Here is a 13,035-nt window from a genome sequence, read left to right as displayed (position 1 = left end):
CATACATGCATGAGATTGTCAGAGAATCAATAACAAGTATTCTAAAAAATAAATACGGCTGGGAGGTGGCTGCATACACCTTTAATTCCAGGACTCTGGAGGAAGAGGCTGGTGGATCTCTGTGAGAGCTGGTTTCAGGACAGTGCTACAGAGAGAACCCTGACTTGAAAAACCAAACCAAACAAACAAACAAAACAACAACAAAAAAAGAGTTTGTGTTTGGACACTTTGTTCTCTTGATTTCCCATCAATCCCAACCTCTAAATGACATTATCTACTTACAGATTCCAGTATAGTTTTCTCAAAGACATCTAGTCTTCTGGTCTCCAAAGCAATGCCAATTGCTTGCTTATACTTGTGATCATCGAGACATCGCTGGAACATTTTATTCACAATGCCTTCCAATCTCTGGTCAATTGGCTTTTTTTCTCCTTCAGGCAAATCTGCATTTTCTACACACTGTTTGGTATAATGATCAATGCATTTTGCTATGGAGAAAATAAAATAATTATTTTGTAAACTGGCTTAAACTACCAGAAAATAAATTTATGATCATGAACACTATAAATAAGTACAAAGTAATAAGTACAACTTAAAACACTAGGACTTTCAAATAAGTCATTTTTATGATAGTTACAATAAAGGACCAAACATCAAAACCAACAATGCTGGTATTATCCCAAACATTACTAATTATTTTTATAAAAATCATACTTATCAATTCAATTAATTCAAAAGAGATGGCTAAAATAATTGCTGCTTCATTTAAAAAAATACTTGTCATTACACAGAATATTTATTTTTTTAATAATTTTTTTAAATATGTATTTATTATGTATACAATATTCTGTCTGTGTATGTGCCTGAAGGCCAGAAGAGGGTGCCAGACCTCTTTACAGATGGTTGTGAGCCACCATGTGGTTGCTGGGAATTGAACTCAGGACCTTTGGAAGAGCAGGCAATGCCCTTAACCACTGAGCCATCTCTCCAGCCCTACACAGAATATTTAAAAAGGCCTGTAACATTAATTACCACAATGAATAGATTATACTTCATATCTGGAAGTATTTCGAGATTAGGAATTATAAGTAAATTATCTTTGTAGAATAATGGTACCACAGGCTCAAAAAGCAACTCCAAAGAATGCCAAATACTTTTCAAGTAACAACAGCAAGTCAGAAAAAAAACCCAAAAAAACAAAAACTAAAACAAAAAACCATTTTAACATGATATGGAATCTATATCCCCCAGAGTGCCTGAAAATTCATGCAGGAGCATGTACGCCCAATTTGACTTCCACATTTTAGAATGATTAGGGTGAATAGAGAGGAAAGAGACATACTGATGGTACCAGTAACACACCAGATGAGAAACACATGAACAAGTTAGTTATATGTATTTGGAATCATGTTTTAAACATTCTAGATAAAACAAAACAAAAAAAGGGGAGGGAGGGATTTCCCCTCAAGCTGCCTTATAAGCTACCATCTCTTCACTGGTTTAATATGCTCCTACTCAAAGATAAGTAAACATACTAGTTTCAGACTAATTAGTTCCAAACCTTAACCATCACAAAGAACTGTTAGCCCACAAGATGGTCCATGCTAAGTGAGTCTATATGGGGAGAATAGCAATGGACCTTTATAAACTGGGTATACCATATTTAAGGTTCACCTAGGTAGAACCATGAAAGTTCAGGTCAGTTAATAAGAATAAAGTAGCAATCACAAAATAGACATCAAGCAATTCTGATTGTAGAAAATGTTTATCAGACTAAAAATTTCTGAAGGAAAATACCAAAATTTGGGGCTGGTGGATGGCTCAGTGGTTAACAGCACTGACTGCTCCTCCAGAGGACCCAGGTTCAATTCCCAGCACCCACATGGCAGCTCACAGCTGTCTGTAGCTCCAGTTCAAGAGAATCTGACATCGTTATACCAATGTGCATGAAATAAAGTTGTTGTGGTTTTTTATAAAAAAAAAAAAAGAAAATACCAAAATTTCTCCTTTTAAAGGTAAAAGCAAATAATGCAACTACCCTCTTAATTAGCAAATAATCAAAAACAGAAACCTTCAAAACCATGAACTAACACCCCCTTTTCAGTAGAGCTGTGGTGACACACGCCTTTAATCACAGCACTCAGTGGTCAGAGGCAGGTGAATCTCTGAGTATAAGGTTAGCCTGATCTACAAAGTACAGGACAGCCAGGGTCACACAAAGAAACCCTGACTTAAAAAAAAATCTAAACAACGAACCACTTTCTCTTTAAAAGTGGATAATCTCAAGTCTCTGTTACAATGACTACCACACCAATATTTCTAAAATCAACAAATGTGCAGACGTGGTGGCACATACTACAACCCCAGTACTTGGGAGGTGGAGGAAGGAAGGAGTTTGAGGATAGCTTGAGCTACAGAGTGAGTTAAGGCTGTATCAGGCTATATACATAGCAAAACCCATCTCAATAAACCAACAAAAAATAACAATAAGGGTTTTAGAGTGAGTCAATCTAGATTTTAATTTCTTACCCTTTTAAATAGTCATGTACCTTTTCATTTTAAACCCTACTCTTCTCATTTGTGCAACAAGGCTAGTTCCTTCTCACAGGTCAGCTGTGACAAATCAAGATTATGACGAATGGCCAGCACAGTGTGAAGAGTGATTACAAACAGTCCCTGTATTAGCAGCAATTATTAAGACAGTTGTGACAATTGCCTATAGTAATCTCAGCACCCAGGAGCCAGAAGCAGGAGTCCAGGACCAGACTGCTGGATATTGACAACTTGTCTCGTACAAACAAAAACCAGACAACGTAAAAACCAGTATTATTTAACTGGTTACTCATAACAATCTGATATCATCATTTCACCAAACTGTTCACCGGATAGGAGATGACCATCACTGCTCAGGTAAGCTGCACTCACTCAGAAGCTGATGTCTGTTTAATGCTATTAGATGATTATGAACTTCCAATTAAACTAAAATCTAGTAACATCAGATTAAAGTCAATAAAAAGGCTATATCCATTAGAGCAAAAAAGACATTTGCAAGATTAAAAACCTTATCAGATAAAAGATAATTACCTATAATAGTTTCCACATATTCAGAATTATCATTGACATTGAAGAGGTCACCGGCTCCAAGAGCATAATTCAGAGACTCCTCAAAAGCTCCCAGATGATAAAATACTTTAGATGCCACCAAGGCTGCAAACTGCCGACTCCGGAAACCTTCATCTTCATATAAAACTTCTCTGCAAGAAATAAGGAAAGGTAGGCCTCATTTTAAGCTATGATCTTCCTTGAAAACTCAAAGTTTAAATATTCAAGCAACAAATTAGCATTCGTGGGCTGGAGAGATGGCTCAGAGGTTAAGAGCACTGGCTGCTCTTCCAGAGGTCCTGAGTTCAATTCCCAGCAACCACATGGTGGCTCACAATCATAAGAGGTGGACCATAATGAGATATGATCACCTCTTCTGGCCTGCATGGATAAATGCAGACAGAACTGTATATATAATAAATAAATCCTTAAAAAAAACAAATTAGCATTCATAAATGAGTTAGTAAGCAATTCTACTTTATACAAACTTATAGAAATAAAGTACTTTCTTACATTTTGTCTACAGACTCAGAAATTTCTGCCCAGAAGTCATTAACAACTGCATTCAATTTGTGTAGTGCAAATTCCTGTAAAATAAAACAAAACTGGATTTTAAAAAGACTTAATTAACATCATGCTTCCCTTTATTATCCACCAGTTGACCGGGTGTGGTGGCACACGCCTTTAACCCCAGCACTCAGGAGGTAAAGGCAGGTAGATCTCCACAAGTTTGAGGCCATCCTGCTCTCATGGAGTTCCAGAATAGCCAAAGCTATGTAGAAAGACCCTGTCTCAAAAAAACAAAACAAAACAAAAGTCCACAATTTATGGCCAAATTCAGTAACATTTATCTAAAAATTTCAGTGTCTGACATATACATAAATTTAGAAACATACTTTTTCTTAGATTTACTCACTTTTTGGTTGTTTTCAAACAAAATAGCAAACTATGCATGCAATATTACTTCTTATAATGAATGCTTCCTTTTTTGAAAAAGTAAGACTCCAGCTTGCTAGTTTGTATTACACAGATACAAGTAGGTATGCAGAGCCACTTGCAGAACATTCTATTTTTTTTTTAACTTTAAGAACAACTGTTTTATTACATTTATTAGCTCTGTGTGTGCATGTGTGTGTGCATGTACCACATGTGCTTGTGGAGGTAAAAGGACAATTTGTGGGGGTCAGTTCTTGTCTACCATATGGGTTCTGGGGCTCAAACTCAGGTTGTCAGGCCAGGCAGCAAGTGCCTTTACCTGCTGAGCCATCTTGCCTGCCTAGTATTCCAAAATGCTGTAAAGTGAAAACAGAATGGGACACAGAAGCAGCAAAATTTTGTTTTTACTGTTGATAATGAAACTGGAGGGTTACTCATGTGCCATTTTATGATTTATTACCCTTAAATTAATTTCTAGTATCAAAATACTGTCTTCTTGCCAGGTGATGGTGGTATACACCTTTAATCCCAGCACTCGGAGGCGGAGGCAGAGGCAGGCAGATCTTTGTGAGTTCAAGGCCAGCCTGGTCTATAAGATCTACAAAAGCTAGTTCCAGGACAGCTAGTACTGTTACACAGAAAACCCTGTCTCAAAAATCAAAAACAAAACAAAACACTGTCTTCTCTAGTTAGAATTCAATGATTGGCTATAGGCTATAGGATGATTACTTTACATGACAGGAAATACAAAGACATCACAAAACCAAAGAAGCTTCAGAATTCACAGTAAGCCAGGTGACTTTCTTCAACTCATACCTTAAGCTGTGGCTCTTCTTCGTCCAGAAGAGAAATAATTCCAGCTATAAGAAAAAAGACATACCATGATTAAGAAACATGCACATGCAGACTAACACTTGGTCAAAACCAATGGGGCTGGTGAGATGGCTCACTCGGTAAAGTGCTTTCTGCACAAGCATGAGGGCCAGAGGTGGGCCCCAGCCCCATCAAAAAAGATGGGCAGGATCCTAGTGCTGAGGAAGAAAAGGAAGAAACAAGCAGGTGCCATGTCTCAAAAAAGATGGACTTTGACAGAAGATGCCTCCTGTCAACCCTGAACTCAGTGCAAGCCCTAGCTTCAGCTTAACAGCTAGGTATAATCCCAGCACAGACACATAGGCACAGAACACAGACACACAGACACGGAGACCCAGAGCTTGCCGGCCAGAGTCTAGCCCACTGGTGAGCTCTGTGACCCATGAGACCCCATCTAGAAACCAAAGTGTAGAGTGAAAACATCTGACAACCTTTGGCCTCCACATTCACTGGCACATATGTGTGCATGCACACTCAAAACACATTTATACATACACTGCATATATACACAAAAGACAAAGAAAAAAGTACAACTTCATTAGGGAAACAATTATATTTCTTTAAAACTGTAGAAGTTAATGCGGTTAGGGAGATAGCCAAGCAGGTAAGAGTGCTTGCTTAAGAAGGCCTGAGTTTAAATCTCCACATGGCCACAGGTACCAACTATCCCAGCTCTAGTAGAATGGGGCAGAGATAGAAGGATCAATGAGGCTTGTAGGCCTGTAGCCTAGATCCAGGTTCAGTGAGAGACCCTATCTCAGGGGAACAAGACAGAGAGAGCTGGGGTTGGAGAAGGGGAGACAGAGAAAGCACGTGAGCAGGAGGCCCAATGTACTTACTCCTCTAGCCTCTGTTTGTGTGCAGGAACACACACACACCTGTGTATATACCTCGTACATAATCTAATATTCTCTCTCTCATACACACACACCAACTTTTTACTGTGCGTCGGGGGGGGGGGGGACATGTATGTGCCATGGACACACTGTGTGGAAATGGGTTTACTCTTTCACCACATGGGTCAAGGCTTGGGGCAAGTGCTTTACCGACTGAGCTACCTCAGTGGTCCATGAATAAAAACATTTCAAAACAACTGTGGAAATTTATATTTTGGAGCTTTTATATCTATCTGTATCAATACATAAAATCTCACCAACCTCCTTTAGATCATCTTTTGCTTAGCCCAACCGTTTTGAAAGTATGGTTCTTGGTCCAACAGTGTTACTGTTACTTGGAAACTTACTACAAGTATAATCTTGGTCTTGTTTCTTGTCTCTGAACTTCTTTAGCAGAAAATAAGGGGCTAAGACCCAGGGTTCCTGTGGTTCCTGTGCTCAATACAGCTCGATAAAACTCACTGACATACTGACCAAGCCAGGAAAAATTTCTATACAGCTTCAGAATAAAATTTATTCACTCAAAATAAACTAACAACTGTTGAGTGTGGTGGTACATGCTATAATCCTGCCATGTGGAGAAGGAGAATCCAGTTTGAGGCTGATTTTGACTCAAAAAATGAAGAAAAATAACTTAGAAAAAATAGTGTTTCAATTATTTCAGTGTGACTGTATTAAAGTACCCCCTTCCTTTCACAAATAACAGATTACAAAATTTATTTTTACATTTATCTACTTATTATGTTTGAGCACACATGCCACACTGCGTACAACTTTCCTATTCTGTGTGAGTCAGAGCTCTCCTTCTCCCATTTGGGCTCCAGAAAGTGAATTCAGTCCATTAAGCCTGGAGGCGAGAGCCCTTACCCATGCAGCCATCTTGCTGGCCCACAAACAACAAATTTACTAAATGGTAACAGTCTCACCAAACGATGTTCTCCACGTGTCTCACCTTAGCTTCAGAGCGACAGCAGTAATCAGAATAAAAGAACGCTGTCTCTCCCAAGAACACAAGAAATTACTAAGAAAATGATAGTGGGAAATTCTGTCCTTGTACCATAAATAAAACCAAGTTTTCTTAAGTATGTTTTCCACTGGTTATAAAATCATTCTGGAACACTGAAACTGGTTAATTAAAAAGAGTCCCTGTCATTTTAGTTCAAAGAGGTAGCTTCTTCCACCTGAAAAAACAGATTGGGCAAACAGCTCCAGCAGATTTGGGAAAAGGCACAATGTTTAGCAGCAAAACAAGGACACCTCATTGCTCTAAAGGCCGAAGCCTTGGTGTGCTGGGTTGGCACGACACACCCAGAACAAAGAGGAGAAAAAATAAACTTAAAATGAAATCAATTTAACTGTTAAATGCCTTGACTATTCAAACACTTTTATTGTTAAAATAAAAAAGTAACTAGTGTGTGTGAGAGAGTGGGTGTGTGTGTGTGTGTGGAACAGATGGCAGGCCAGAACGGTTGACATGCAGAATGACTATACAGCACTCAATCCCAAAGACACTATTGCCTACCACATGAATGTTCTATTGGCATGGCTTTTTTGCCAGTAGAGATGGATCTCTAGACTCTCCCATGTGGCTTCAGCTGTGATTGATTCCTTACATGGCTGTCCAGGCACAGAATGTCAGCCTTCAGTGATGGAGCTCAGCCAAATCTAATATGCTATAAACTCCTACACTAATATTTTCTACTTAAACACGAAACAGAATCCAACTTTAGATAGGAGAAGACCAAGAATGCGCTTTATAAAAACTTGTATGGAGGGGCTAGAGATGGCTCAGAGGTTAAAAGCACTGGCTTCTCTTCCAGAGGTCCTGTGTTCAATTCCCAGCAGCCACATGGTGGCTCACAACCAGCCATAATGAGATCTGGTGCCCTCTTCTGTCATGCAAGTAGAACACTTCGTAAGAAAGAAAGAAAGAAAGAAAGAAAGAAAGAAAGAAAGGAAGGAAGGAAGGAAGGAAGGAAGGAAGGAAGGAAGGAAGGGAAGGAAGGAAGGAAGAAAGAAAGAAAGAAAGAAAGAAAGGAAGGAAGGAAGGAAGGAAGGAAGGAAGGAAGGAAGGAAGGAAGCTTAAAAACAAAAACAAAAAAACTTTGTATGGAGCTGGAGAAATGCCCAAGGGCTAAGAGCACTGGTTGCTGCTGGGCGATGGTGGCGCACGCCTTTAATCCCAGCACTTGGGAGGCAGAGGCAGGCGGATCTCAGAGTTGGAGGCCAGCCTGGTCTACACAGCAGTTCCAGGACAGCCAGGACTGTTGCTCTTGCAGAGGACCAAGGTTCAGGTCCCAGCACTCACATGACAGCTCACAACCATCTGTAACTCCGGTTCTGGGGGAATCTGATGCCCTCTTTTGACCTCCATGGGTAGCATGCACACAGGCAGTAGACATACATACACAAAGGTAAAATGCTTACACACATAAAATAAATCTAAATAAAAACAAAAGCTTATATCATAACTGCCTTAAATTACTGACTCAATTAATAGCAATATTTTTTATATTATTTGTCAATATAGAGATATGTCCTGGAAATATTACTTGAAAGTTGAAAATGGTTGTGGGTGTTGGTGGTGCAGGCCTTTAATCCCAGTACTTGGGAGGCAGAGGTAGGTGGAGCTCTGTGAGTTCGCAGTCAGCCTAGTCTACAAAGCATGTTTCAGGACAGCCAAAACTGTTTCAGAGAAATCTTGTCTTGAAAAACAAAAAAACCAACCAACACACACACACACACACACACACACACACACACACACACACAGAGTCAATTCTGGAGGTCAGAAGAAGACAGAAGGTAGAAAAGTATTGTTTCAAAGTTTGTCAGCATTAATTCCTCTATTTGCTTGTGCTAAATCTAATTTACTCAATTTCAAGTTTCCATCGAGTAATTAATAATCTCTGTCCCCCTTCCCTTTCATAGTCAAATAAATCTCTTGAAAACAAAACACCAAAAAACCAAAATGGCATATATCAGTCTCTTACCCACCACTGTTTCCAGAGACTGATACACGTGGAGTAAATGAGCAAATGAATGGACACACTAGAACCCTGACTCTGGTCTGTGTCACACCCGGGACAGATCCTAAGCCATTTCCTAAGCATCTTGAGCTGACAGGAAACAAAGTGACAAATTTTGGAGCAGAAGCTGGCAATTCGATAAACTTAAATGATAGCTATAAATGTACACTATGCTATCATCCCAGTATTTCAGGGCAGGACTCAAATCCTTAGTCCTGACACCACAAAGAAGCTAAAATTCCGTATGTTCTCACCAAGTTCCCTTTCAGTCCGTTTTAAAACTTGGAACTGATTTCTTTATTTGGGGCACACTTTTTAACATTAGCCACACACTCCGCAATGCCCTAAAAATTATGGAAACATTTCCTGCCGAAAATTCTACCATGGAGTTCAGTCTAATAGTATTAAGGCAAATTAACAAGGTCATTATATTATGATGGAGAGGTGACTGCCAAGGGGGAGTCAGAATGTTTTAATAGAGCGATAAGGCTGAGATGAACATTTAAGACCGAAGATCTAAGATACCTTGTGAAAGAAAAGGACAGAGTAGGGCAAGATCTGCAAGAACTCTCAAATAGGAGAGAAACTGAACAAAAAGTCTAGTGTGATCATGGTTTATTAAGGACGAGGTATTAGAAATCTGGATTTTATTCTAACCATCATTGATGTTCTTGAGAAGAAATGTTATGCAAGGCTTGCAAAGCAATTCCAAGAATTAGAAGAATGGACTTAGAAAAAGTATTGGTGGAAAAACAAAAGTTTGAGGCTAGTATAATAATGTAGGAAGAGATGAAGAGATGAAGGTGGCCTGGACCACATCCCAAATGAGATGGCTGTTTCTGGGTCTACTCCAACAGCAGACAATGAAGCACCCAGAGATCAATGAAGCCAACACCCTGAAGACAACATCTACTGACAACCAGGGGGAATGGCTGGACCTAAGCCTATATTTACAAGTGGCAAGAAATCTAGAGTTTACCTCCTGAGCTAATTGGAAAAAAAAAATGCTTCCTTTTGATGGGAAATGAAATTCATCTGTAATCACCTGTATCCTTCAGGACAAAAGTCTAACCACATGTACAGGCAACACTTCTCCACGTGTTTGAAAATAACCATCACAGGGTGTAGTGGTGCACACCTTTAATTCTAGCACTTGGGAGGCAGCGGCAGGGGGATCTCTGTGAGTGTGAGTACAACCTGGTCTACATAGTGAGTTCCAGGACAGCCAAAGCTACACAGTGAGACCTTGTCTGAAAAACAAACAACAAAGAAGGAGGAGAAAACTGTTACGATTCCTAGCATCTCTACCAATTTCCTTACTCAATCCTCAAAAGGATGGTCTCAAGCTCCCCACCAAACAGATCACTGTCTATGGATAGATAACCTGTTTGTTCAAAATCAAATACGTGTAGAGCAAAGTATACAGAATACAAAGAGGACAACCACACAAGGCTGTGTAAGCAGCCAAGGTTGAAAAAGCACCAAGGCTGGGGACAGCTATATGCAAATCAGTCTGCAATGCGGTGTGGAGGGAGGCTTGAAAATCTCCATTTAGAAGTTAATCTCTATACCCTCCCATTACAATAGACACTACAAGTACCTACTGTAAAACTATACAAGTGGCTAGGGAGTGGTTGGCGGTGGCGCTCACTTTTAATGCCAGAACGCAGATCTCTGTGAGTTCGTGGCCAGCCAAGTCTACAACAAGAGCTAATTACAGGACAGCTAGGGTTGTTACACAGAGAAACCCTGTCTCGAAAAACCAAAAAGAAAAAAAGAAAAAGAGAAGTAAAAGGAAAAGAAAGAAAAGGAAGAAAGGAGAGAAAGAAAACTATAGTGTATTGGAATCGCAGAGAGAAAGAGAGAGAGAGAGAGAGAGAGAGAGAGAGAGAGAGAGAGAGAGAGAGAACTATAGTGTATTGGAATCGCGCTGCAGCCCCGAGTCCCGAGCATCTAAACACACAGAGTTAAGGTGGTTCTCCATTCAAATGTGCTTTAAGTGACTACGGTGGCCCCAAAACCCAGCCCCCTCAATCTAAATTCGGACTTCCAGGAGAAGGTATCTTAGCCAGAAGCACTTGGTGTAGCAGTTAGGGTGCGAGACCAGGAGCTGCTTTACGAGGCTTACAATGGCATCGGGGCCCACCCCACTCGAAACACCCGAGGGGAAGGACTTGGGGGTGGGGGTCACTTGTCCAAGAAGCGGACAGAGAGAAGAAAGGAAATCTCCCTGAAGTCCAGCGACCGCCTAGGAGCCCGGTCCAGTCCTGGCACGGGGGTGTGGCTGGAGCGGGATGCCCAGGTGGCCACCTGGTCCGATTCCTCCAAACCCAAGGGGCCTTCAGTGGCCTGGCCAGCCTCCAAGCCTCTGTGCCCAGTGTGGGCCTCGGACAGAGGGGCCGCGCAGGCCGGCGCTCGACCCGGAGGTGCCCAGTCACTCGCCCTGACTCAGCTAAACGCCGGCGCGGTGGCGTCTCCTCCCTGGGGCGCCTGCTCCCGGCCGCACTCACCGGCTGAAGTAATCATGGCTGCGCCCTGCACTCGCCCGTCCTCTAGTCCACAGTCCTGGCCAAGCCCTGGATCTGTCAGCTCAGGGCCCGCTCGCTTCGCCGCGTCTCCAGGTTCCCGGGTGCGCTGCTCACTCAGTCCCCTCCACAGGCCGCCGGCTCGCTTCTAGTCGAGGACCCCGTCCGCCCTAGGGCTGCCCGCACCTCCGCCTGAGACTTGGCGCAAATTCGCCTCCGCGCCTGTGTCTTTTGGGCAGCTGCCGCCACTCGAAACCATGCAACACGGCAAAAAACCTTGCCGTTGCTTTTTTATAACTCTCCTCGAGGTCATCAGAGCTCTGACAGGCTGGGAAGGAACATTGATCAGCACCTGTCATCAGGCTTCAAAATAGACACCCTTGCAAAAAAAAAAGAGGCCCATTCATCACCCGCCATTGCTAGAAGAAAGGGTTTAGGGAAGGTCTAAACAATGCTCGCAGCGCCACCTATGGCTCTGGATGTCTCACTGCGGTAATGCCCGCCCACTCAAGACGGTTGGGAGTGTAGCAAAGTACGTTCTTAGAAAGGTGGCTGAGGCAGAAGGATCTTGAATTCGAGGCCGGGCTGGGCTATATAAAGAGCTGCTGTCTAAGCGGGGAAAGGTGGTGGTGGGTACGACCGGAGAAACGACTTGGTCGCCTCAGTGCCTGCCACGAAAGCACAAGCCCCTGAGGTTGAATTTGGATTCCCTGGGACGGGTGGAGTCTCTGTGCTGGAGGAGGTGGAGACAGGCGCCTCTCTGGGGCCCGCCCGACTTGGTGAGCTCCAGGTTCAGTAAGAGACCCTGTTTCAAGAAATGTGGCTTGGTGTGGTGACTCACACCTTAATCACAGCAAAGGAGGCAAAGGCAGGTGACTCTCTGTGGGTTCAAGGTCAGTACCGGCTACTTAAGAGAGTTCCAGAACAACCAGGGTTCCACAGTGAGACCCTGTCGCAGGGCAAACAACAGACAAACCAAAAAGGAGGACAAGCATTTGAGGAAGACACCCAATGACAACCTCTAGCCTACTTGCATGAAAACACCTACTTGGCACAAACTTACCTCCACGCTGGTGTCTTTTGTGCAACTGCCACCTCCGGAGGACTCTCTCCTCCCCCAAATATGAACACACACATACAAAAATAGAGTTCCCAGGTGTTAAACGTGGTGGTACATGCAGTGGCAGACAGATCTTTGTGAGTTCCAGGCCAGCCTGATCTACATTGTGAATTTCAGTCAAGTAGGGTTGAGAGAGAGAGAGAGAGAGAGAGAGAGAGAGAGAGAGAGAGAGAGAGAGAGAGAGAGAGATTTTTTTAAAAGGGCGGGGCTGGTGGTGGTTTGGAGAGACGTCATTAGTGATTAAGCCTCCAATGGACCCAAGTGCAGTTCCCAGTACATACAGTGCAGTGCAGGTTGTAACTGCTGTAACTCCAGCTCCAGAGGATTTGATGATCTCATCTGGCCTCCACAAGGACCTGCCCACATATACACACAAATAAATAAATCCTTAAAATATATCTAAAAAAACTTTCTAATAAAAAAGTTTGCCTCCAAAATACAAAATTCTCATAGGACTTTGTTATGATAATGAATTAATAATTAGTCTATTGTAGATAAACAATGAGAATTTAGGGGAATGGTCTTATATAATAGTCTGTCCTAAAACTTATCTT

The 13,035-nt window shown here is 42.0% G+C and overlaps 1 protein-coding gene across 1 annotated transcript in view; it reads right to left on the bottom strand.

Moving 5' to 3' along the window:
• Positions 1-11,523, bottom strand: part of Psmd1 (proteasome 26S subunit, non-ATPase 1) — an 80,112-nt gene extending 68,589 nt beyond the window's left edge. Inside the window, exons 1-5 of the mRNA XM_050123102.1 lie at positions 11,347-11,523; positions 4,855-4,898; positions 3,616-3,689; positions 3,085-3,254; positions 283-488 (exon numbers count right to left, since the gene is read on the bottom strand). Of these exons, the coding sequence (XP_049979059.1) occupies positions 283-488; positions 3,085-3,254; positions 3,616-3,689; positions 4,855-4,898; positions 11,347-11,362 (510 nt within the window). The 5' untranslated portion in view covers positions 11,363-11,523. The remainder of the gene's footprint in view (positions 1-282; positions 489-3,084; positions 3,255-3,615; positions 3,690-4,854; positions 4,899-11,346) is intronic.
• Positions 11,524-13,035: the final 1,512 nt, after the last annotated feature.

Source organism: Alexandromys fortis, unplaced genomic scaffold, assembly GCF_014885135.2.
Source record: "Alexandromys fortis isolate MF-2015 unplaced genomic scaffold, M_Fortis_MF-2015_v1.1 scaffold_213, whole genome shotgun sequence".
Taxonomy (NCBI): domain Eukaryota; kingdom Metazoa; phylum Chordata; class Mammalia; order Rodentia; family Cricetidae; genus Alexandromys; species Alexandromys fortis.
Note: the sequence above shows the minus strand (reverse complement) of the source record. Positions and strands in the feature narration are given on the sequence as shown.